At 54.0% G+C, this 20,548-nt stretch overlaps 9 protein-coding genes across 9 annotated transcripts; 7 read left to right on the top strand and 2 right to left on the bottom strand.

The window, feature by feature from the left end:
- Positions 1-1,370: 1,370 nt before the first annotated feature.
- Positions 1,371-1,647, top strand: CTAM01_04485 (uncharacterized protein; the record flags this gene model as incomplete). The annotated part of the gene is made up of 2 exons (XM_060520515.1): positions 1,371-1,393; positions 1,446-1,647. The coding sequence occupies 2 exons, from the start codon at positions 1,371-1,373 to the stop codon at positions 1,645-1,647; spliced, it is 225 nt and encodes a 74-aa protein (XP_060385160.1).
- A 2,183-nt stretch (positions 1,648-3,830) lies between these two features.
- Positions 3,831-4,238, top strand: CTAM01_04484 (uncharacterized protein; the record flags this gene model as incomplete). The annotated part of the gene is made up of 2 exons (XM_060520514.1): positions 3,831-3,951; positions 4,099-4,238. The coding sequence occupies 2 exons, from the start codon at positions 3,831-3,833 to the stop codon at positions 4,236-4,238; spliced, it is 261 nt and encodes an 86-aa protein (XP_060385159.1).
- Positions 4,239-6,292: 2,054 nt separating this feature from the next.
- CTAM01_04483 (uncharacterized protein) lies at positions 6,293-7,298 on the top strand (the record flags this gene model as incomplete). The annotated part of the gene is made up of 2 exons (XM_060520513.1): positions 6,293-6,440; positions 6,499-7,298. 2 exons carry the CDS (start codon positions 6,293-6,295, stop codon positions 7,296-7,298), a joined length of 948 nt encoding a protein of 315 aa, XP_060385158.1.
- Positions 7,299-8,923: 1,625 nt separating this feature from the next.
- Positions 8,924-10,173, top strand: CTAM01_04482 (uncharacterized protein; the record flags this gene model as incomplete). Its single annotated transcript, XM_060520512.1, has 2 exons — positions 8,924-9,048; positions 9,132-10,173. 2 exons carry the CDS (start codon positions 8,924-8,926, stop codon positions 10,171-10,173), a joined length of 1,167 nt encoding a protein of 388 aa, XP_060385157.1.
- A 1,674-nt stretch (positions 10,174-11,847) lies between these two features.
- Positions 11,848-12,501, top strand: CTAM01_04481 (uncharacterized protein; the record flags this gene model as incomplete). The annotated part of the gene is made up of 2 exons (XM_060520511.1): positions 11,848-12,214; positions 12,299-12,501. 2 exons carry the CDS (start codon positions 11,848-11,850, stop codon positions 12,499-12,501), a joined length of 570 nt encoding a protein of 189 aa, XP_060385156.1.
- Positions 12,502-12,593: 92 nt separating this feature from the next.
- Positions 12,594-13,688, top strand: CTAM01_04480 (uncharacterized protein; the record flags this gene model as incomplete). The annotated part of the gene is made up of 2 exons (XM_060520510.1): positions 12,594-12,598; positions 12,674-13,688. 2 exons carry the CDS (start codon positions 12,594-12,596, stop codon positions 13,686-13,688), a joined length of 1,020 nt encoding a protein of 339 aa, XP_060385155.1.
- A 781-nt stretch (positions 13,689-14,469) lies between these two features.
- Positions 14,470-15,015, bottom strand: CTAM01_04479 (uncharacterized protein; the record flags this gene model as incomplete). Its single annotated transcript, XM_060520509.1, has 2 exons — positions 14,470-14,648; positions 14,865-15,015. The coding sequence occupies 2 exons, from the start codon at positions 15,013-15,015 to the stop codon at positions 14,470-14,472; spliced, it is 330 nt and encodes a 109-aa protein (XP_060385154.1).
- A 1,042-nt stretch (positions 15,016-16,057) lies between these two features.
- Positions 16,058-17,149, top strand: CTAM01_04478 (CobW/HypB/UreG; the record flags this gene model as incomplete). The annotated part of the gene is made up of 1 exon (XM_060520508.1): positions 16,058-17,149. The coding sequence occupies one exon, from the start codon at positions 16,058-16,060 to the stop codon at positions 17,147-17,149; it is 1,092 nt and encodes a 363-aa protein (XP_060385153.1).
- A 410-nt stretch (positions 17,150-17,559) lies between these two features.
- On the bottom strand, positions 17,560-20,499 carry CTAM01_04477 (leucyl-tRNA synthetase; the record flags this gene model as incomplete). Its single annotated transcript, XM_060520507.1, has 2 exons — positions 17,560-19,917; positions 19,969-20,499. 2 exons carry the CDS (start codon positions 20,497-20,499, stop codon positions 17,560-17,562), a joined length of 2,889 nt encoding a protein of 962 aa, XP_060385152.1.
- Between the last annotated feature and the right edge of the window lie 49 nt (positions 20,500-20,548).

Here is a 20,548-nt window from a genome sequence, read left to right as displayed (position 1 = left end):
GTATCCGTTGCGACGGATAGACCTCGAACCGGCCGTAGCTTGTACGAATAGTGGGAGCGCATCCGTAGGCAGACTACAGAAATTCAGACTTTGGGGCTGGCTGGATGGGACACACAGACGTCAAGGCTGACGGAAGGCAGCTCGTCCTTCCTCTCAGTTTGTTCGGCCTTGCCTCAGTTTACGTCGTTGGAGCTGTTTGGAGGTTGGTGTGTCGTCAGGTCTTGCCAATCAAGTCTCGTGTGAAGTCACGCTGCGCCACTAACCCGGCGCCCTATGATGTCACTCGCTGCTCTTTTTCTCACCCTGGTCCGACGGTCGGATCCCCCCCTGCTTTTCGCTTTAGTTAACCAATCAAAACGTTGGAGCGAGCGTTTTCTTCCATTTTCTCCCCTTCCTCCCTGGTAACGTTTTGACAAGCTGCTCCGTCACACACACCACAAACACGCCCCCCTTTCCCCCAAAAGGCTCAAACGCTGGTCCATTCCGTCACAGGAAGGAATGATACGCGCGACGACCTCATAGCACCACAGACAGCACCACAACTTACGTCTTTCGACGTCTCCTTACGTCGACAGCCCGCTTAGACCGAGTTCCACGAGGCGGAGAGAAACCCTCCTCTCTCTCAGATCTTCAAAGATTTGCACGTTTGTTAGCTAGAATGCGGCTCCCGTCTCGCTTCGCTCGAGCATTGCTGCATTGTCTGTCATGCACACCTAGCTGCTATTAGAGCTAGATTCTTTTTTTTTTCCCTCTCTTTGCATCACCCCTTGCCACAGCTTCTCTCATCATCGTGCGACCCTTACGACGGCTGACAATGAAGAAAAAAAAGCCTCCCGTCTATACTATGGGGGCACCCATGAAGCAGTTCCCGCCACCTGCATCATACCATGACTACCCACACTCTCTATGAGCTCCCCTCAGCCTCGAATGGAGACACAGGCCCGCGCCAAGGTTCCAGACCCTGACTCTTGTCTGACCCGGACCACAAGAAAGAAGGAGAGCTCACATACCTCAAAGTGATATGAACGAAACTGTTTCTTTGCGCGTCCGCCAAAGGTATTCCATCACACGTGATGACGCCATGCCTCTCACCTCACCTCATCTCTACCGGCCGCTATGCCCGAAGAGCTGGCACACACAATCAGATCTCAATCCTCCTACTTTGGGCGGATGGTCGTCTGTGACAGCATACCGGTACTCAACGACGACCCCTGAATTACAGCTGGCAAATATGTACTAGCTAGGAGGGTTGCTTTCGCCCCTGCGTCCTCAACTCTCGGCCACGGTAGGAGCCATCCCAACGGCTGGACCACGCAGTATGATCAAATGGCCCGCATAATGACATCGATCTCGCCTGCGATGGGCCCTTGATGGAGGCCGAGGGGTCGTGGAGGTCTGGAGAAACATCCTCTGAAACGTCATGAATGATGTTATACTACCTCTAGAGAATGGTTCCCAACCGGACATCTATGGCTTCCTCTACGCCTGAGAGAGTTGTCAGCCGACGCCTCGTCCACAATGGTGAGCCTCGACCTCGAGTCCTCGATCCACCGTGACAGTATCAAGGTCCACGAACCCTCAAACTTAGCGATGATAGTCCTAGACTCGAGCATCACTGAACCGCCTGATTGGGGCCAGAGAAGATAGCAGCACGCCGAGTCCTCTTCTTCTACTGCTCCCTTTGATCCCCAAAACCTCTCTGACCGTCCCGGTGCCTTCCCCCGCCACTCTACGGCACCTCTGCGTCCGAATCTACTGGGGGCCCAAGGGGTTTGAACTTGTCACCCAACGAGATCCTCGCCGCTAACCGTCCCAGTAATGATTGGCTGTCGCTGAGCTCTTCGGCGATCCTCCGTCATCCTGACGGCCTTTCCGACTCCTCAGGCGCGACCCTCTCTGCGATATCGAAGCTTGCTCGTTAACTACGGGACTCGGGTAGAATTTGGGCAGGCATCGAGCACCGAGCGTCTTTTACATCTCAATACTGAACATCGAGATCGAGATACGGCCGCGGTCCAAATAGGGTTGTATGGTCGATGTGCGTGTTTCGCAGCAAAAGGGGTCTGTGGCGGTTGACCCGTCTGTCTACTACATCATATCAGCATTGGGGACTTGTTGGTTTTCAGTCTCTCTCCTTGTTATGATCCACAGTACGTCACTATCACGCCGATTCGGGCCACAACGTAGGCGGATTTCAGCGTGGAAGAAAAGGTTGCGATGGAGGAGTGCTCCATATTCACTGCCCAAGACTTTTAGAATCCTATCGGAGGTGTGCCACGCCGTACCGGTCAGTGAATCAGGCGTTGTTGTAAGTGTAACCTAGAGGACCTCATGGTCCTACTAAACAACGCCTGTGCCGTCATTCTGGCCCCCAGATCCAATTATAGTTGATCATGAAAGTGGGTGTCGCCCAGCGCGGGAGTGCGTGGTGACTGGCGATTCTTCGTCATGGTTTAACTCTCATAATCTTACCTTAAGATTCCTTGGAGCAGTCTGTTGAGCCATCTAGAGTGTAATCCTTTGTGAGAGGAGACCTATGGCGCTCTTACCAGTGGATTTTGACTCACGTCAGATTGTCAACCTTGACGGCATTTCGACGAAGCAATTGTGGTGTGTTTGCCTATCCGTTCTTTAAAAAGCACGCGAGCGTGGCGGGAAAGCAGGCTGATCGTCCTATTTAAATCGCCACTACCATCATACCCTGACGGTCGTATCCTTGTTGAGAGGGATTTCACTCAAGGTCTGGGCCAAGTGAACACATCACGAGGGTGGTTTTGCTCAGTTGTATGGTTTATTTGGTGGTGGTTGCCCCCGGAGCTGATAAAAAGTCTTCATTTTATCATAGCCTGCCATCGCGTAGCACATCTCTTCAATATGAGGAACAAGTCACAAGGAGGGTTGTCTTTGTATCTCAAGTAAGTAGACGTACGACTCTAGCGTAGCCGAGTTTATGATTACCGAAACACAAGTCTAAAAAGGGAAGGCAATTTTTGGAGCATTCGAGTATGCAATTCTTACTCTGACCTCGGAAATCGGCACTACCCCTATGAAGACCGGTCGATACTCGGATCAGTGAGGGACCATTCGACCGTGGACCAATAAAAGGCTCTATTGAAGTCATTTTTGAGAGATAACCAGAACTACTTGCTCCTTCCTTGAGGCATACCAACGCAAGCCACCCAAATGGTAGAGTACCAGATATATCCCTGAATCTTCTCGAATTCGAAAAGCCCAGCAGGTGGTATAAGCCTTCGGCAGCAAACGGGATAACTATTAACTTATTTTACGTGATACCATCATTCTCAACCCACAGTGTGTCATCAAGCCACTACAAAATAGCCCCTGCCCAGGTGCATCATATTGAACTTTCCTTTGATGGTATGATGATTTGCCGAATAACTTTTTCACATCCTGGTGATAGTCTCTAATTCAATGCACATTGCAGTGTTCGAAGTGACGTTAAGGACCAAAACCACCTACGTAGGGTAATCTATCTTGCACGTGTCGGTCAAGAGGACACGCGGGCAATCGTCCTTGCCGTAACCAGGATAGAAAAATGAGAGAGGCACCAGACTACACCTACCAGATGAGAATGCCCATGGCTCATACAAACGGCGCGTCCTTCTCTCCCAACTCGTCATGGTGGCATATCGTCAGAAAAGCGCAACGTGGAAGGTTGTACAAGCCATCAAAATGGCCCTTCCACCCACCTACTTCCACTTCAGGTGAATCAGTGGGGTTGGCAAACTTCTCCCTCCTGTCACATCCTGATGGTGCAGTGCAGCATACGATATCACCCACTTCGTTCCGGCCGAAAGGCTGCCCTTCTAATGTATGTACCAACATGCCCACTGCCTACTTACAGCAAGGTTCCTAAGCTCCTCACTCAATTCCAACCGCGAAAGCGAAGCAGGTATGCCTTTGTTGCTGTGCTCACATCAACCCCTCCGAGTGATACACGGTTGATTTCCTCCTCTCTCGTACAACGACGGTGGGCACATGATTCAGATGAAACCACCACACATCAGATCTGACACGGTATTTGAGAAATCTGTCTACATGAGATTGTGATCTTGGGATGCTAACTGGACTTCCAAGGGAGTAGGCACGGCATCGACCGCCCGAGAAATATTGTTCAGACGCTTGCGTTCCTGAGCAAAGACCTGCGTAGTCGCGACGAATTACAATACGACTTGTCCAACAAATACGCAGACGGGAAGGAGGATGACGACCGTTGAATCCATCAACGTGTGTCACGATAACTCCCGTCTGATCTTACCTAAAGGACCCTTGTCTCGCCTTACAACAATCGACAGCCCAGGTCGATCTTTTGCCGATCCTCCACCAACCCCGCTGCCGGAGTGTTCTGAGTCGCCGCAGACCATCGAATAGGTCTAGGTTTGGTCTGTATATCAGTCATCCCAGACCCTGCTACCAATTGAGGGAATCGGAGAATCATCGTGGTTCAGCCATGGCTATCATGTCCTCCAACCAGTTGGACGGTGAGTTCGCTCGCAGAAAGCCAAAGTGTACGAATGCATTAGTGTTCGGGCTGGGAGACCCCATTGAGTTGTGCGCATTGTCGATCTCTTGGAGCAGACAAACACTCTTGCGGCGACAAATCACATTGTGCTCATCCAAGGTGGCAGAAGGGTGTTCATGAGAGGACGACGGTGGACGATCATTCCCGCAAACTCCCATCGCTGGTGTTGCGCAGTCGATCAGCTGAAGCCAATAGACCACGGCCAGGCACCATTCCTATCACCACTAAAAGCAACTTGACGATGTCGGCATCCCACGTGGAACCTTGGCGTTCACACAGTACTCTGGTGCTGATTATATGAATGCAACATAGGCTTGGCTCTGAGGCGCATTAGGCGGGCAAACCTTGCCTTGACGACTCATTGACGCCGATTTTGTTGCTGAAAAGGTCATTGGTAGGTGAGACAAGCTTGAGCCTCATTCCTATCCGGATTTGGGTCAGTTCCAGTCATTTAGGATTCACTTTCACCTCTAAATTCCCTCCTTGAACCAAGTCTGTTGCGCAATAAGCCGGATCACCCGCCGGATCACCGACGAGCAGTAATTTGGGCTTTGCGCACATATTCACCGTCAATATCTCCTCTGCAGCCTGTGGCCTCGTGGTGAAGTTCAGATGGCGTCCTTTTTGGGGTTTATACGTTCCGGACGGCCATTGGCGAAGACACTGGTAGACTCCGGATGCCGAGCATCGGAAACAAAAGGCCGATGTTTCATGGTCTCCTGCAACTCAGTACTCGCAGTGGCGGGGTTGTGCCAGCCACCAGGTCAACATGGATTCCTTGAAGCCAGGCCGGCTGCATCCGTTTCCCCATTTCTTGGGAGCGCCGTAGCAGAAAAGATCATTCTTTATTGTTTTTGATCTCGCAAGTCACGGGGGCTTTTGTCATTGGCTTACACTCAACTATCAGCACGGAAGAGAGCCGGAGCCCAGTCCAACACAACGTGATTGGCTTTGACCGCAATGACCAGTCTCTAGGAGAAGACAGTAAGGGCGCATCCCCAACACACAGACCTCGGGTTAAGTCCAGAAACTATGCCGGCGTCGCATAAGCATCCCATCTCTTAGCTGACTACTCCAACCAGCGAAAATGATCGCCAACCTTTATCTCCACAGACTCTGCCAATGCAATATTGGACAGGTTCGAAGGGCCTTTCCCGGGGTCGCTTGGGAGGATATAGAGCACAGAAGGCAATAGCGGGATAATGCTGGAGATCTCGGCATGGTGTATCGTTATTTCAAGGAAACACCCAAGGCGGACAGAGGGCGGAGAACTCACGATCCCTCGGCTGGGCGCGATGTCGCAACATGCAGTCGCAGCTTGTTCCTGTTAAGTTCAAATAAGGACAACCCTGCATAATCCAGGTACAGGCTCTCCCCGTCCATCGACGCGCATCTCCCGAGGCCCAGGAAGTGTGGTCGCGGGCCAATGCTTCATGCAGCAGGCAGTTGCGTCTTGTAACAATAGTGCTAAGACTGCGTTTCACCCTGGATCGACAATGTTTCCGCACCCACGGATGACCCCCAAGGTTTACTTGAGGCGAAAAGAGTAGGCGCCCTAGATAATGTCTGGGCAGGTCGCTCAAAGGCAAGATAAGTGTGGCCTGAACTCTTTTTCTTTCCTGTTAAACGACGTTGTGGTTGAGCCAGGTCTTTCCGCTTGGCCGTGTTGTTCTTATTCATTCCTTTCTTTCTTTCGATTCTAAACACAGTAGCGACTTACTATCCGCTCCTTCAAGATATTTCTTAATAATGTTGTCCAAGGCTATTGCCGTCCTGGCGGCGGCGACGTTGACGTCGGCCGCTACGCCCATGGGCTTTATGCCCCAGTCAAACACTCCCCTAATTGTTTCTTACGGAGGCATCTCGGCACTGGATGGCGTGAACCTGCCTAGAGATTGTAAGTTTTCACACGGTCGAGACCAAAGAGCGAGGTCAACCTAACAAGAACCCAATAGCTAGTCAGACGCAACCCACAATTGCGACCGAGCAGCAGCTCAAGGGCCAGTATGCAGTGATAATGGTGGATATCGACGTCCCGACCAACCAACCTCCCAAGACCGGAACTCTCCTCCACTGGATGCAGACCGGTCTAATGTCTGCCGATACCCCGACGACGCTCAACACGACCGCCGGGCCCAAGAAGGTGTTCCTGATGCAAAACAGGATGAACGCAGCCGCTCTGGCGCCGTACATTGGCCCCAACCCGCCCGCGAGAGAGCCTCTCAGCCATAGATACACCTTTGTCGCGGTCGACCACACGATGATTACGCAGCAAGGCCTGATGGCCCTCTCCGGCGCGGCTCAGAGCCGTCGTGACTTCAACGTCATGAACGGCCTCATGGCGGCTGGTCTCTCAGACAAGGTTGTCGCCGGTAACTTCTTCCGCGTTACGAACGCCGGACCCGTTGGTGCTGGTCAAGGAACTGGTGGTGGAGGTAGCCGCGGTAACAGCACCGGTGGCGGAGGCGGTACCATGCAGCCTAAGCCGATGCCGATGCCCGCCCCTGCGCCTCCTGCCGGAACCCCGACTACCCCCGGTGGCGGTGGAATGCCCGGTATGCCCAACATGCCCGGCATGAGCATGGCTCCCGGTATGACGATGCCCATGCCCGGTATGCCGGGTGCTAGCGCGCCCCCTATTGGTGGTGCTCAGCCGTCGAACCCTGCCCGCGCCAGTGGTCTCAGCCTCGCTCCTGGTCTCGGCCTCATGACCATGGGTCTCTGCCTCATCGGTTCCCTGTTCGTCTTCATGTAACGTTTACGGGTCGTTACGGGCACAGAAAGTGATCCAGGTTGGGGAGTCTTTGTTACACTTGCTGAAGAGGCCAGAAGATGTTTTCCTTTCGTTTCCTGGCTGCCGCTATAAGCTGAATGTGGAGGGATGCTAGTCGTATATAGGGTAGAGCAGCATGCCAATACAATAGCTAAGACGCGGCCACATTGCGTTTCGTTCACTTTGTAGTTGTGATTAGCTCGTCTTAGTGATGTCTATGATCCCAGTCCTCCGTACAAACATCCTGGTAATGGTTCGCTCGCTAGCACCACATCCCTACCTGTGGATCGTGGAGCCCAAACAGGCCAACGGTTTTGGCGCAAACTTGGCAAACTTGCATCTCCTACCGATAAACCATCATGACAGCGCAATTGATGGGTCGATATTGCTGACAGCAACAGTGGTGAGAGCCAACTGAGTGCCACGACTCAGCCCCCCGGGACTGTCAAGATCGAGGTCGGAGGGACAGCGTGGCCGGGTCGGGACAAGAACGTAGCCAGCTCGGGATAAGGACCTGGCCGGTCCGGAGGGATTTGGGTCCAGTCCCCGAAATCCTGGCTGGGTGGCCTTCCTCCGCACGGGCCCGGGGTGCTGATCATCCCCGTGTCACATGTACAATCATGTGATCTCGTCACGCCCTTCCTTCCCGAGAGGGTCGTCACGACCTGCCATCATATGGATCCTTAGTCATGCCAGCGCCTGCCCTTCGATGTCTCAGTGTCTGCAAAAAAGTCCGCTCCGCACCGCGCGCTCACTCGCACGCACTCTCAAACACAGCTTTCCCTTGCAAGTGTGCTACTCAGTTTTCAATGTCTTTCTTGATCTAGGCCCGTTTCTTGCAGTTGTTCCCTTGCAAATAGCGCAAGCGGATGTTTTTCCCCCTTTCAAAGCATTGCATGAGTCACTTACACCTGTTTTTCTCGCGCGCCTAGTCTACAGGTAATAGATTGTAGTCGCCTACCTGACTAATAACTGTATCCGCCCCGAGCGGCTAATCCGTACGATGCGTCTTGTCACAGCCCACAATGATCAATCTAGTACCTGAGGTACCCGTCTAGATCTCTATCTGAGGTGTGGTTCCTTCCGTCTTGGGTATCCGTCCGGGGTTGACGACTTGAGACTTCCGGGAGGCCCTGTCGATGGCTCGGGTGCTCTACAGCGAAACGGAGCAGAAATGTCTCCGAGTTACACCGCGTACTACACCTTGGCGCCCCATTGAACGCAAAAAAAACCTAGGCGCAATTGTGAAGTCCGACTTCCCCATCGTCCACAACTTTAACCACGAGTTGATGCATACCAAAGTCCTGCCCCGTTCAATCTTGTATAAAGCATTTCTCGTCGCCACGCTCTGCTCCTTGATACTAGAGGGTTTAGTTTGCCTATCCACCTCAACTCATACATCTTCCCAACGTTTCGAAACGAATCAGAAACCCGGCAGAGCTATATCCTAGCATAACTGCAAGGGGGGTCAGAAACCCTTAATACAACCTACCGCTGTTTGCAAGCTACCTTACCAAGCTCCCGAAGCTATAGAAGCTTCGTAACGCAACATCCCCCCATCTTGCCTCGCACACCAACATACCGCAAGTCTCAACAGCCACGCGATAATGCCTACCCTCGTCGTTCTTGGTGCTGGCCTTGCCGGCCTGCCCATTGCACACCATGCCTTGAAGCATACAGTGCCGCTGGTAAAGGACCTGAAGGTCATATTGGTGACGCCTAACTCTGAGCAGTAAGTTCCCATACTTGGTGGCGTAGCACGCACATACACACGCACTATGCAAGACGTCATCCACTTACACCCAAGCTTCACAGCTACTGGAACCTGGCTTCCGTCCGCGGCGTTGTGCCTGGCCAATTTGGCGACGACGTGCTCTTCCATCCCATTGAGCCGTCATTTGCAAAGTATCCCAAGGAAAGCTACGAGGTCATCATCGGTAAGGCCGAGCAGCTCAACGACGACAAGAACACCGTCGACGTAGTGGTCAACGACGGCAGCCGCAGGTCCATCGCCTACGACGCCGTCGTCATCGCGACCGGCACCCGCGCGAAGGAGAGCATGCCGTGGAAGGAGGTCGGCACGACGGAGGAGACCAAGAAGGCGCTCGGCGACATCCGCCGGCAGCTCTCCGACGCAAAGAGCATCGTCGTCGCCGGCGGCGGCGTTACGGGCACCGAGACGGTGGGCGAGATCGGCTTCGAGTACTCGCAGAAGCGCAGCAAGGACGTCTACTTTATCTACAACGACGAGCTGCCCCTCGGCCCTCCCTTCACCGACAGCGTTCGCAAGGCGGCGCTCAATGAGCTGCAGAAGCTCAATATCAAGACGATCCACAACACCAAGGTCACGAGCGTGAAGACCGAGGCCAACGGCCAAAAGACGCTCGAGCTCACGGACAAGAGCGGCAAGAAGACGACGCTCCAGACGGACGCGTACCTGCCGACCGTCGGCGCCATCCCCAACACCGCTTTCTTGCCGTCCAACATGCTCGACCCGCCCGGGTACGTCAAGCAGGACAAGAGCCTGCGCGCGGTCGGCCACGACAACATCTTTGTGGTGGGCGACGTCGGCAACCTCGAGGGCGGGTACGGGCGGCTGGCGGACCTGCAGGTGCAGCACGTGGTGAAGAGTATCCAGGCTCACTTCACGGGCGCGCCCAGGCCGGCGCCGTATGTCGTCGACCCCAAGGTCGTGGCCGGCATCACGCTTGGACGGAGCAGGGCTACCGGCCAGATGGGAACGTGGAGGTTGCCCAGCATCATCATCTGGGCGTTCAAGGGCCGGTATATCGGCACTGACTACGCCAAGGATTACGCAGCGGGATCAAGAACCATGACGGTCACCAAGAACTGGTAGAGAGAGAGAGAGAGAGAGAGAGGCATGAGAACCGGCTAATGGTAGATGCATACTTTGGTGTTCAGGCGCTTGTGATCATGGAAGGGGGGAAAGCACTTCGTAATGTAGGGCTGGCAGGCTACTTGAGCGAGTCGAGCCCGCGGAGTCCAACAATCTTGGCTTTTGATGTTTTCGGTGTCATTCCGCGTGGCAATGGAGTTTCCTGATTTCTCTGGTATGATGGTATTCCTCGACTGGTTAGACTAGACGGGATTGAATGATAATCTTATTCCTGAGCATGCGTGATCAACGTGGTGATGGTAACACCGGAACGGTGAAGGTTAGGTTGAAGGGCGCGACCCACACAATCCAAGTGGACACTGTGGATTTGGCAGAAATCTCTGCAGTGTCGTACAGTGCCGACGAGCAGTGAGAGAGATGTGTCTTGCACGGTAAGACCGATGAGTCGGGTCCCCAGAACGGCCTAGCGCCGAATTCCAGCAGCTTCAAAAGGGCGGCTCGCTGCGAAAATTCTTTCTCTCTTTCTTCTTCTTTTTCTTTTCCTTAGATCAAAAAGTAACCCAGAGCTGCCACGACCTACACCCAGTCTTTTCTCACGGTGTCGCGTTGCCTTTTCCTCTCTTCGGAGTTGGATCGCTCTGCAGATTAAAATTCCCTGGATTATAGGAAGTCTCTCCCCAGGCCCATTTCACGGGCGGTGGGTGAGGGATGCTGTTGATGGGGGACATGCCATATTCTCAAAACTGGCATGGGTCGTAAATTCTTGTCCGCGCTTGGTGCTCGCCACGATCGTCGAAAGAAAACCCGACGCTATCTTTGAAATAGTGAGACCTGTGGTGCCAGGAACCCGGATAGCCGCTCACTGCCTCCTAGCCGTGGACTTGATTTCCGTTTGCGAATGGAAGAGATATGACGATTTGGAGGAAAGTGCCGACTCTCTGACCTTCGCTCCTACGTTGGGTAGCCAGGAATGGCACCGGCAAGTGATGCAAGAATGCCCTGAGCCTCATCCCCTGTCTACCTAAGTTGACGCCATGCTGATGGGCTAGACTGGATTAATGCCATGATTGCCATTCCCTACGTGCCGTAACTGGATTCAAACTTTGTATGAAAGTGGTGGAAGGCAGAGAGCATGCCAATGACACCTCTCGTCATTTTGGAGGAAAGGAAGGTGCAGTCAGCATGGCCTGCACTTCGTACCTTACCTAAGATACTCCTCAGCGAACCATGAAGAGAAGAAAGGTGGATCCTCTATTGTAGGAGTTCCTGCCGTAAGGGAGCCTCCGTCCCTCCTGGTTCCTTCCATTCCCAGTGCTGTTGCCGTGATGGTCGATCGAAATCCCGAAAGGACGAGACACAGCCGTGAGAGCCTCAGGTACAAGGGAGAAAGACTCAGGCACGAGAAAACAGCGGTTTGGGTTCTAGACTGTTAGTCCCGGATTTGCACGTGTCTTGGTTTCTGAAGACAAGTCGACAGACGGTTGAAAGCGTTCCCATAGGCCCTCTTTCTCGCGCTCTCTCTCTCCCCCTCATCCACTCTTTTCCTTCCGTTGAGGTGTAACCATGCCACATGTCTTAGCCCCTGGCTGCATTCTTGGCCATGCTCTCCGAGCAATGCTGCTGCGCGTCAACGCCCCGGCACCCGTCTGAGTCTCTGATCCCGGCAAACACAATATGTGCCCTTGCCTCTTTTCGTCTGTCGTCGTTGCCAAGCGGGTGATAGTATCCCCACCTCTAGCAATCAAGCAACACCAAGGAATTGGAAGATGGTTATCCTCAATCCGACTTCTCGGATCAGCCGCACCACCTCTAGCATCCACTCCGGCCCTCAAAGGTGGATATTACCGCATGCTTTGCCTCTCGCGCAGGATGGAAAGGACATGTCTGATGTCAACGGCTCCTACCAAGGGGACCATCGTCGTCCGGACCCGGGCACTGAGGAATGTACCGCAATGTCCCGGCATTCCCACCAAGATGCTTGCTTTCATACTCCGTACAGCCAGTCGAGGAGGGACAACGTACCCAGGGGCCCGTCAGGCCAGTGAGTGTTCCAGCTAATCCCCTTCTTGGTTCTTGGCTCGTTCTTTTGCCGTGCTCCTGACTGTCGCTGATCTCTCCCTATAAGACGAAGAGGCCGGCCGTGATGAAGGAAACTCTCGGATAAGCTCTTTCGTTCCCCAGTTCTCTCTCTCCTCCCCCCCGTCCCCCGGTCTTCCCCTCAGAAGAACTCTCGCTTCACCCGGTCATTCGTTGGACTCTGTCCCCTCACATTCGTTCCGTAATTCCAGGATAACCTGTCTGTCGCTCGTTCCGTACAGCTCAATCTAATCCCTCGCTCGCCCATACAACTAATTTCAAATCCTCAAACCATATACACCTAATCAACTCTTCCCCCAAGCTAGTACTAAACAACAGTCAAGATGAGGTGAGAACAGTATCCCCTTCTCGATACAGTACCATCGCCTCTCGTATAAAACAGACTTGCTGATACAACCTTCAGTTCCGGAGCCCTCACCACCTCGGCCTTCTTCACCTGCGACCCGGCAGTCACAGTCACCGCCACCGCAACCACCAATGTCTACACCACCGTGTACACGACAACGGCTCTCGCCGCCAACCCTTCCACGTCGTGGATGGCCACTTACACAGTGACCGAAGTCTGCACTGGCCAGCCGTGGGAGTACGTGACCAAGGACATCCCCCCTTGCTTCGCCCCCACCACCGTCTACTGCGAGCCCTGCGCCCAAAAGACCATCCCCATCATCTGCCCCATCCCGACGCCTACCGCCGACGTCGTTATCAACGGCAACGGTGTCACCATGAACGCCAACCCCGTCATCACTGCCGCCCCCTACGGCGTGTACGGCTCCTACGGCTCCTACAGCAACGGGAACGGCCAGGGTACCGGCAACGGAGGCGGAGCCAACAACAACAACAACGGAGGCGGCCAGAACGGCGGTGGCTCCAACAACGGTGGCTCCACCCCTGGCGGCGGTGCTGGAGGTAACGGCGGTGGCGCCAACGGCGCTGCTCCGTCTGGCAGCCAGGGCGCCGGAAGCTACGGTGTCTACGGCAGCTACGGCTCTTACAACAACGCTGCCCCTGGTGGAGGCTCTCCTGCCCAGCCCGGTCAGTCCGGTGCTCCTGGCGCTGGTGGCGCTCCTGGCGCTTCCGGAGCTCCTGGTGCCGGCGGTGCCCCCGGTGCGTCTGGCGCTCCCGGTGCCGGTGGTGCTCCCGGTGGAACTCCCGCTCAGTCTGGTGCTCCTGGTGCCCCTGGCGCATCTGGTGCTCCCGGGACCGGCGGCTCTTCCGGTGGTGCTGGAGGTGCTGGTGGTGCTCCCGGTGCGTCTGGCGCTGGCGGCTCTGGTGGCGGTGCCTCTGGCTCAACCGCCACGGGTGGTGCTTCCGGCTCCAAGCCGTCCACAGTCCAGGTCGCCTCGGCACCGTCTCTCAAGCAGAGCCTCGGCCTCCTTTGCGGTATCGCAATGGCTGCCGGCCTTACCATCTTTGCTTAAGACGACCACTACTCTCTAGTCTTCTGATTCTCATCCATGGCATCTCCCCATTTACAAACGCCGTGTGCTCGCGTCCCCAAAGACTAAAAGAGAAGGGAAAAAGGAAAAAGAAGGGGGTTTCACGGAGAAAGGGGTTCAAAATGGAAATACGGGTATTTTGATCCTTGTTCCTGTGTAAATCCCTTTTTTGGCTATAATTCCCGGGAGTTTCCCCCGATTTCTCTCATACATGAAAGAAAGTTGTCATTTTGTTTTTACTAATTGGCGGCATTTGTGGGCTACTGCTGCCCACAGCGGAGTTGACATAGGTGGACAAAGGGCCCTAAGGTGTTGCGATATTATTTTGAATCAATAACGTTGTTTGTTGTGTTTTTTAGATTGAAGTACGAATACAGGTTTTTCCTTTTGGGTGTTTTGCTATGATCCCTTTTTCTCTCTCTCGCTTGATGTGGTGAAGTTGAATGCTAGGTAGTTGGATTCCCCGCGCTTTGATCACCGCCAAGCCCGTTGACAGGATCACGCTATGGGATGACGTTGCGAGGGGTAAAAGTGTGGTAGGACAAGAGAAGGCGAGTGCCAATTTCAAGCCAGCTTTCATTTCGTCGTGAAGGCTTCCGTAGAAAAAAAACCAAAAAAAAACCGAGAATGATTGAAATATCAAAGAAAAATGCCGCCCAATTTCAATCAAAAGGCTTGTGTGTATCCAGGCTTTCTTTAGTGGTGCTTTCCTTTTGCTTTGGGTCTCTGCCACAGGCGTTGTTTTTGGTCGCGCTTTGTTTTCTCATTGGAGAATGCCGTCTTCTCCCTTGCTACGGTGCTGCTGGCGGATGAATTCCTCCACCTGGACGTCGTCGTACGGCCGTTCGGGTGGTCCTGGAATTCCTGGACGCGAAATCTTTTCCTCCTTTTCCTCCTGCGGGTTACCGAGGATCTTGGCGGCGGCTGGAATGTACTGTGTCACTTTTTTTTGTGGAAATTGGTCCATGATGAGCTACACGTATTCTCGACAAATTGGATGGAGGAAACACCAAGGGGGGGGGACTGAAGTGGCTAGGACGGAGCTGGGCTGGGCTGGATGGTGAGGGTTATGCGGTGGAAATTGTAGAGGTTATTGGAACTGCTGTGATGTGATTTGACATGATTGCAAAGGCGGGACGGGCGTGATGCTTTACCAACCTTTTTCGACAATAGGGTTCTGCTTGGGCTCTTCTTCGGATTTACGAGCGTCGTGGGCCGCTTGATCCAGCTTCTGCTTGAAGCTCAACTCGCGGCCTTTGTGCGTGATCTGAGGCTCAGGCGCGAACTTGCTGTTGGGTTCGGCGGACATGATGGGTGGCTGTGCTGAGACTTAGTTGATTGGTGTCGGGTGATAGGTGGGAAGGGGATTCGGATGCGATGATGGTGTGGTCGTCAACGTGGTAGGGCTGAGACGGTGGATCGATGTGCGATATCAGATGGGCCGCGGAGGAGAGAGACGATAGTGACAGTAGGGCGATAGTATTGAATAAGGCTACTGAGGTTCTTGTGAAGTCAAATTGAGTTTCTCGAGTGTGGCGGAGCAACAGGCATTGATAGACTAGAATGTGAGATGGAAGGAGAAAATAGCCCGACAGGGCTGGGGGAGCTGGGGAAAGGGGTTACTTCAAGTAATACGGTAAGGTCGGCCAGGATCCAAACGTGGCATACGGTTTTGCGCGGGCTGAGGTGTAGGTATGGGGCCGCTGAGGTAGACTGGGCTGGACCTGAATGCAGCAAAGCAAGGACTTGGCCGAGGGAGGGGACAGACGGTGACCGCGCGTCCCAGCTCCAGGCTATGATCGCATAAGTCTGGGCGGGGGACGGGACCTTTTCCTCCAGGTTTTCGTTGGAGAATTGGTGCGATTCAAGTCGATTTTTCGGGGAGGACGGCTGATCTGGTGCCTGCCGTGCTTGCCATGGTTTGCTTGGGTGCTGTCGATGTGATGCAGGAAAGATGGTGTGAGCCACCCGCAAACTGGGGCCAATGACGTCAAACCGCCTAGCTCGGCACTGTAGTTCCCTTGGCTACCCGCTAAGATAACCTTAAAATCCCCAGTCGAAAACACTCCTTATCGGCTCTTATCGGACACAGGCTTCTTATCGGACTATCCGGGCGCTCTGCGACCCCTCCATCCCACCACCACGCGACAACCCGCTCCCGAGCGGCGGCGCCATTTTCCTCAACCCAAAAAAAACCTGAGCGGTGATCTGATGTAGGCAACAGACATCAAATACCAAAAGCTTATCAGCTGTAATTCTCCCAGCTGTTCTGTGCACAGTTCTTCGATTTTTGTAGAATTTACCGACACCCGCGTGCGCGCACTTTGCGAGTTTTTCTTCTTTTGCCAATCATGGCCCCCATTCCAATTACAATCATCACCGGTTTCCTCGGCTCCGGCAAGACGACGCTCATCCTCAACCTCCTCCCCCAGCTCAAGGCCGCGAATCCGTCCTACAAGCTCGCCCTCCTCAAGAACGAATTCGGCGACCTGGCCGTCGACTCCCAGCTGGCCTCCTCCAGCGCCATCTCGGGCGTCCAGGAGCTCCTCAACGGCTGCATCTGCTGCAACCTCGTCGGCCAGCTCAGCGTCGCCCTCGCCGAGCTGCACGCCACCGTCCGCCCGGACCGCATCGTCATCGAGACGAGCGGCTCGGCTTTTCCCGCGACGCTGGCCCTCGAGGTCAACCGCCTCGCGCGCGAGACGGGCAACTACACCCTCGACGGCGTCATCAGCGTCATTGACACGGAGAACTGGAAGGGCTACGAGGATACGAGCTACACGGCGCGCATCCAGGCAAAGTACACCGACTTGATCGTCTTCAACAAGTGGGAGCTGTGCTCCGAGGACCGCTTCGACGAGGTCCTCGACCGGGTGGGTGACCTCGAGGTGGATATCCCCTGGGTCAAGAGCAAGAAGGGCTGTGTCGGCGCTGACCTTGTGTTTGGCGTGGATGGCGGTCTCGCGCAGGGCCTCAAGGAAGAGCACACGCACGATCACGATCACAAGGGAGAGGACCACGCGCACGACCATCAGACAGAGGTTGAGGTACTCTCAATCGAACTCAAAGGCCCCAAGAACGCCGCTGTCAACGTAGACAGCCTGCAGAAGCTCTTGCGCGCCGCGCCAAAGGACGAAGTATATCGCATAAAGGCCGTCCTGACCGCGTCGTCGACGGTGAGGGACTCGGACGAGGACTCTCAAATTCCCACGCCGCCGCACCCAAAATCTCGGTTCATTCTCAATTGGGCCTTTGGTCGGTGGACTTTCACGCCCATCGCAGAAGGCGGCGCCGAGCATGCTTCCAGTGAAGGGACCTTGCTGCGAATGACGATGGTTCTGGGGCGGTACGAGAGTGGCAAGTGGAAGAAGAAGCTCGAGACTGGATCATTTCTAGAAGTTGAGAGCGGCGAGGGCGAGTTGATTGTTACAAAGATCGCATGAAAAAAATGAGTAGACGAAAAGATGATAGAGATACATACTTACACGACATAAAAGGCGCATATGGGGAGTTTCAAAGTGGTACTTTGAGGCATTGCAATGCGCAACGAGCAGAAAGTAGGAGTTAGTTGAGAGCGTAGAATTTAGATCAACCACCGCACTTGATTGTGCTATGAAAGTCGCAAAGTCTCAAGGTTTTAAGTAGGCCTCTGAGTTGCCAGCCCGTTCCTTGAACTATCAGTGCGGATGTCTCAATGCGAATGTTGACGTATACCCAAGACGGCCTCAACACCGAGCATTGCAGACAAGTTCAGTGAATTAATGTCGTTGTTTTGACGAGTGATGTTGATTTCTTTTTTGTTTCGGCTTCTATGTTGTACAAACCACCGGGTATCTCACATATTTTTACACCTCTAGACTACAAAGTTGATTGTCTTGCCGCCACGAGCCAAGATGACTCTTCTCGGGGAAGTGACATCGAATTGACCTCCAGTAAACTTGGCCTTGCCCTCATCAGACTTGAGAACCTCCGCGACCATCCAGTCGCGTAATGCCTCACCCTCCAGACCAGATGGAGGGTTGGGAACTTCTACAACACCGCGCAGCTTTCCGTTGATCTGGATAGCCACTGGCTGCTTACGCGGCTTCAACAGGGACAATGTGTTGTCTTGCGCAGGGAAAGTGGTTTCCTCAAAGATGGAACCGGATTCGGGATGCAAGAGACTCCAGCACTCCTCGGAAAATGCTGGTGCAACTGGAGCCATCATCCGAAGGAGAACGGACATCGCTTCCCTCTGGACAAGTGGGCTCGCCCCAGTGTTCTCCTGAAGGGTATTGGTCAGACTCATAAGGTCCGAAATAATGGTGTTCATCGGATAAACAGTCTCGTAGGACTGGGTAATGGAACTAATTGTTCCTTGAACCGCTCTCCAAATGGCAGCGTCAGCATCCCAGACAGCCAGTTCCTTGTCGCCGAGAGAAGACAAGCTGTTTGAGCGCTCTTCGAAGTAAGCCACGATGGGCTTTTCTTCGGCTGACAACTCCTGAAGTTTGGCTGCATGGTCATGAAGCCTATGCAGCCAACGCGTGACTCCGGCGATTTTGTCCTCGTCCCAGTTTAGGATGTCGCCCACAGGCGCTTGGAAGAGAACGTGAGCTCGGGTCGCATCGGCGCCGTACTTGGATATGAACTCGGTCGGGTCCACTCCGTTGTACTTGGACTTGGACATTTTCTCAAACGACACATTTGCCGTCGCCCCCGTTGCTACAACTTTAGGGTTGGCAGGGTCCTCCAAGTCAACCTCATCTGGCTTCAGGAACTTCCCTGACGTGGGGTCGGTGTACGTCTTGCCGTGCACCATGCCCTGCGTGATAAGTCTCTTGAATGGTTCGTGGACTGTGTCAGCTTCACCAGAAGCAGGGAACAGTTCTGTCGTGGCCAAGAACTTGTAGATAAACCTGGCATATAGGAGATGCAAGATGGCATGCTCAATGCCGCCTATGTAAAGGTCCACCGGCAGTGATTCTGCTGCCTCAAGGGAGAGAGGCTGTGATGTGTTGTGAGGATCCGCGAAACGCGCGTAATACCAACTCGAGTCGACGAAGGTATCCATGGTATCTGTATCACGCTTTGCATGACCGCCACACTTAGGGCAGCTAGTGTTTACCCAATCTTCGGCTCTCTCCAACGGGTTGCCAACCTTTCCATCCGTCCAGTGCTGACTGACGTCAGGCAATGTGACCGGCAGCTGATCATCTGGAACAGGTACTGGGCCACAGGAGCCGCAGTGGATGACAGGGATAGGCGTTCCCCAGTATCGTTGACGGCTGATCAACCAGTCTCTCAATCTCCATTTCTCGACAGGCTTGGCCAAGTCTGCTGCCTCCAGTATGCCTATGAGCATCCGGCCAGCCTCGGTGGAGGATTTACCCTTAAAAGGACCGCTGTTTGCTGTCATGACACCATGCTCCACAAACGGTTCGTTCGCAATCGCGGAAGTTGACTCGTCTTCCGAAGCCGCCAGCACAAACCTCACGGGCTCATCATAGTGATGCTCCTTCCAGAAAGCATTATCCCGCAGATCGTGACCAGGAACACCCATCACAGCGCCTTCGCCGTAGTCGCCGAGAACATACGGCGCAACATACACCGGGATGGATTTCTTGGTGTCATCGGGAGTCTGCTCGTGATATGCCAGCGGGTTGACAGCCCTCACGTGGGGCAGCATATAACCGACCTTGGAGTCTTTAGGCAATGCGGGTAGAGTATCTAAGTAAGCTCGAAGCTCAGGGTCTGCCTTTGCTAATGATGTCACGATCGGGTGGGTAGAGGCGAGGGCGAGATACTGAACTCCAAACAAGGTATCCGGTCGCGTCGTGAAGACTTCGATAGCTGCGTGGACATCGTGGCCCATGGCCATGACTGGGAACTTGATGACGGCGCCAGTCGATTTTCCGAGCCAGTTTTTCTGCATGGCCAAGACCCTCTCGGGCCAAGCCTCATTCTTGGCGAGCGTGTCCAGATCCTTCAGCAATGCTTCCCTGAACTCGGAGATGCGGAAGAACCACTGCTTCAGCTGGCGCTTCTCAACCTTGGCACCGGATCTCCAAGAACATCCATTTGCGTCAACTTGCTCGTTGGCGAGGACTGTCATATCTACAGGATCATAGTTAACCTCTGCTTCGGTTTGGTAGGCGAGGCCACGTTGGAGCATCATTAAGAAGATCTTTTGGGTGTGTTTGTAGAAGTCCGGGTCGCAGGTAGTCAGTTCCTGAGAGACATTATGTCAGCCAAAGAAGAGATGGCGAGCTAGGAAACAAACCCTCTCCCAGTCCCAGCTGCCATTCATAACCTCCAATTGTTCCTTCATCTTGGCAATGTTAGTCTTGGTCCAAGTTGCAGGTGCGATTCCACGATCGATGGCAGCATTTTCAGCCGGAAGACCAAATGCGTCCCATCCCATTGGCAGCATCACGCGAGACCCTTTCATGGTGTGATAGCGAGCGAGAACGTCGGCAATTGTATATACGCGCAGGTGGCCAAGGTGCAAGGTACCGGAGGGGTATGGGAACATTGGAAGGACGAATTGGTTCGGCTTGCTTGAGTCATCGTTTGCCGCAGAAGCTTTCGAAGCGTCCCATTTCTGGCGCCATTTCTTGTCGAGAGCGTTAAAGTCGAGCTTGATATCAGCATAGCTCCGTCGTTGCGTCGCTTTGGCTAAGTACGGGCTTGCGAAAGACGGAGGCTGTCGAGTAGCTACTAGTGCTGGGGACGGTCGTGTATTCTTCGCCAAGGTCGCGATGGACCGACTGGACCAGAGGCGGCCAACATGTTTCGCGTGTATCAATTGCATTGGTACGATGTTGTCATGGTCGTTGGGCAGATAAAGGTAGGTCGGTAGT

This window comes from Colletotrichum tamarilloi, assembly GCF_030869305.1.
Source record: "Colletotrichum tamarilloi strain Tom-12 chromosome Unknown Scaffold_10.1, whole genome shotgun sequence".
Taxonomy (NCBI): Eukaryota; Fungi; Ascomycota; class Sordariomycetes; order Glomerellales; family Glomerellaceae; genus Colletotrichum; species Colletotrichum tamarilloi.
This window is presented reverse-complemented; position numbering and strand designations above follow the sequence as displayed.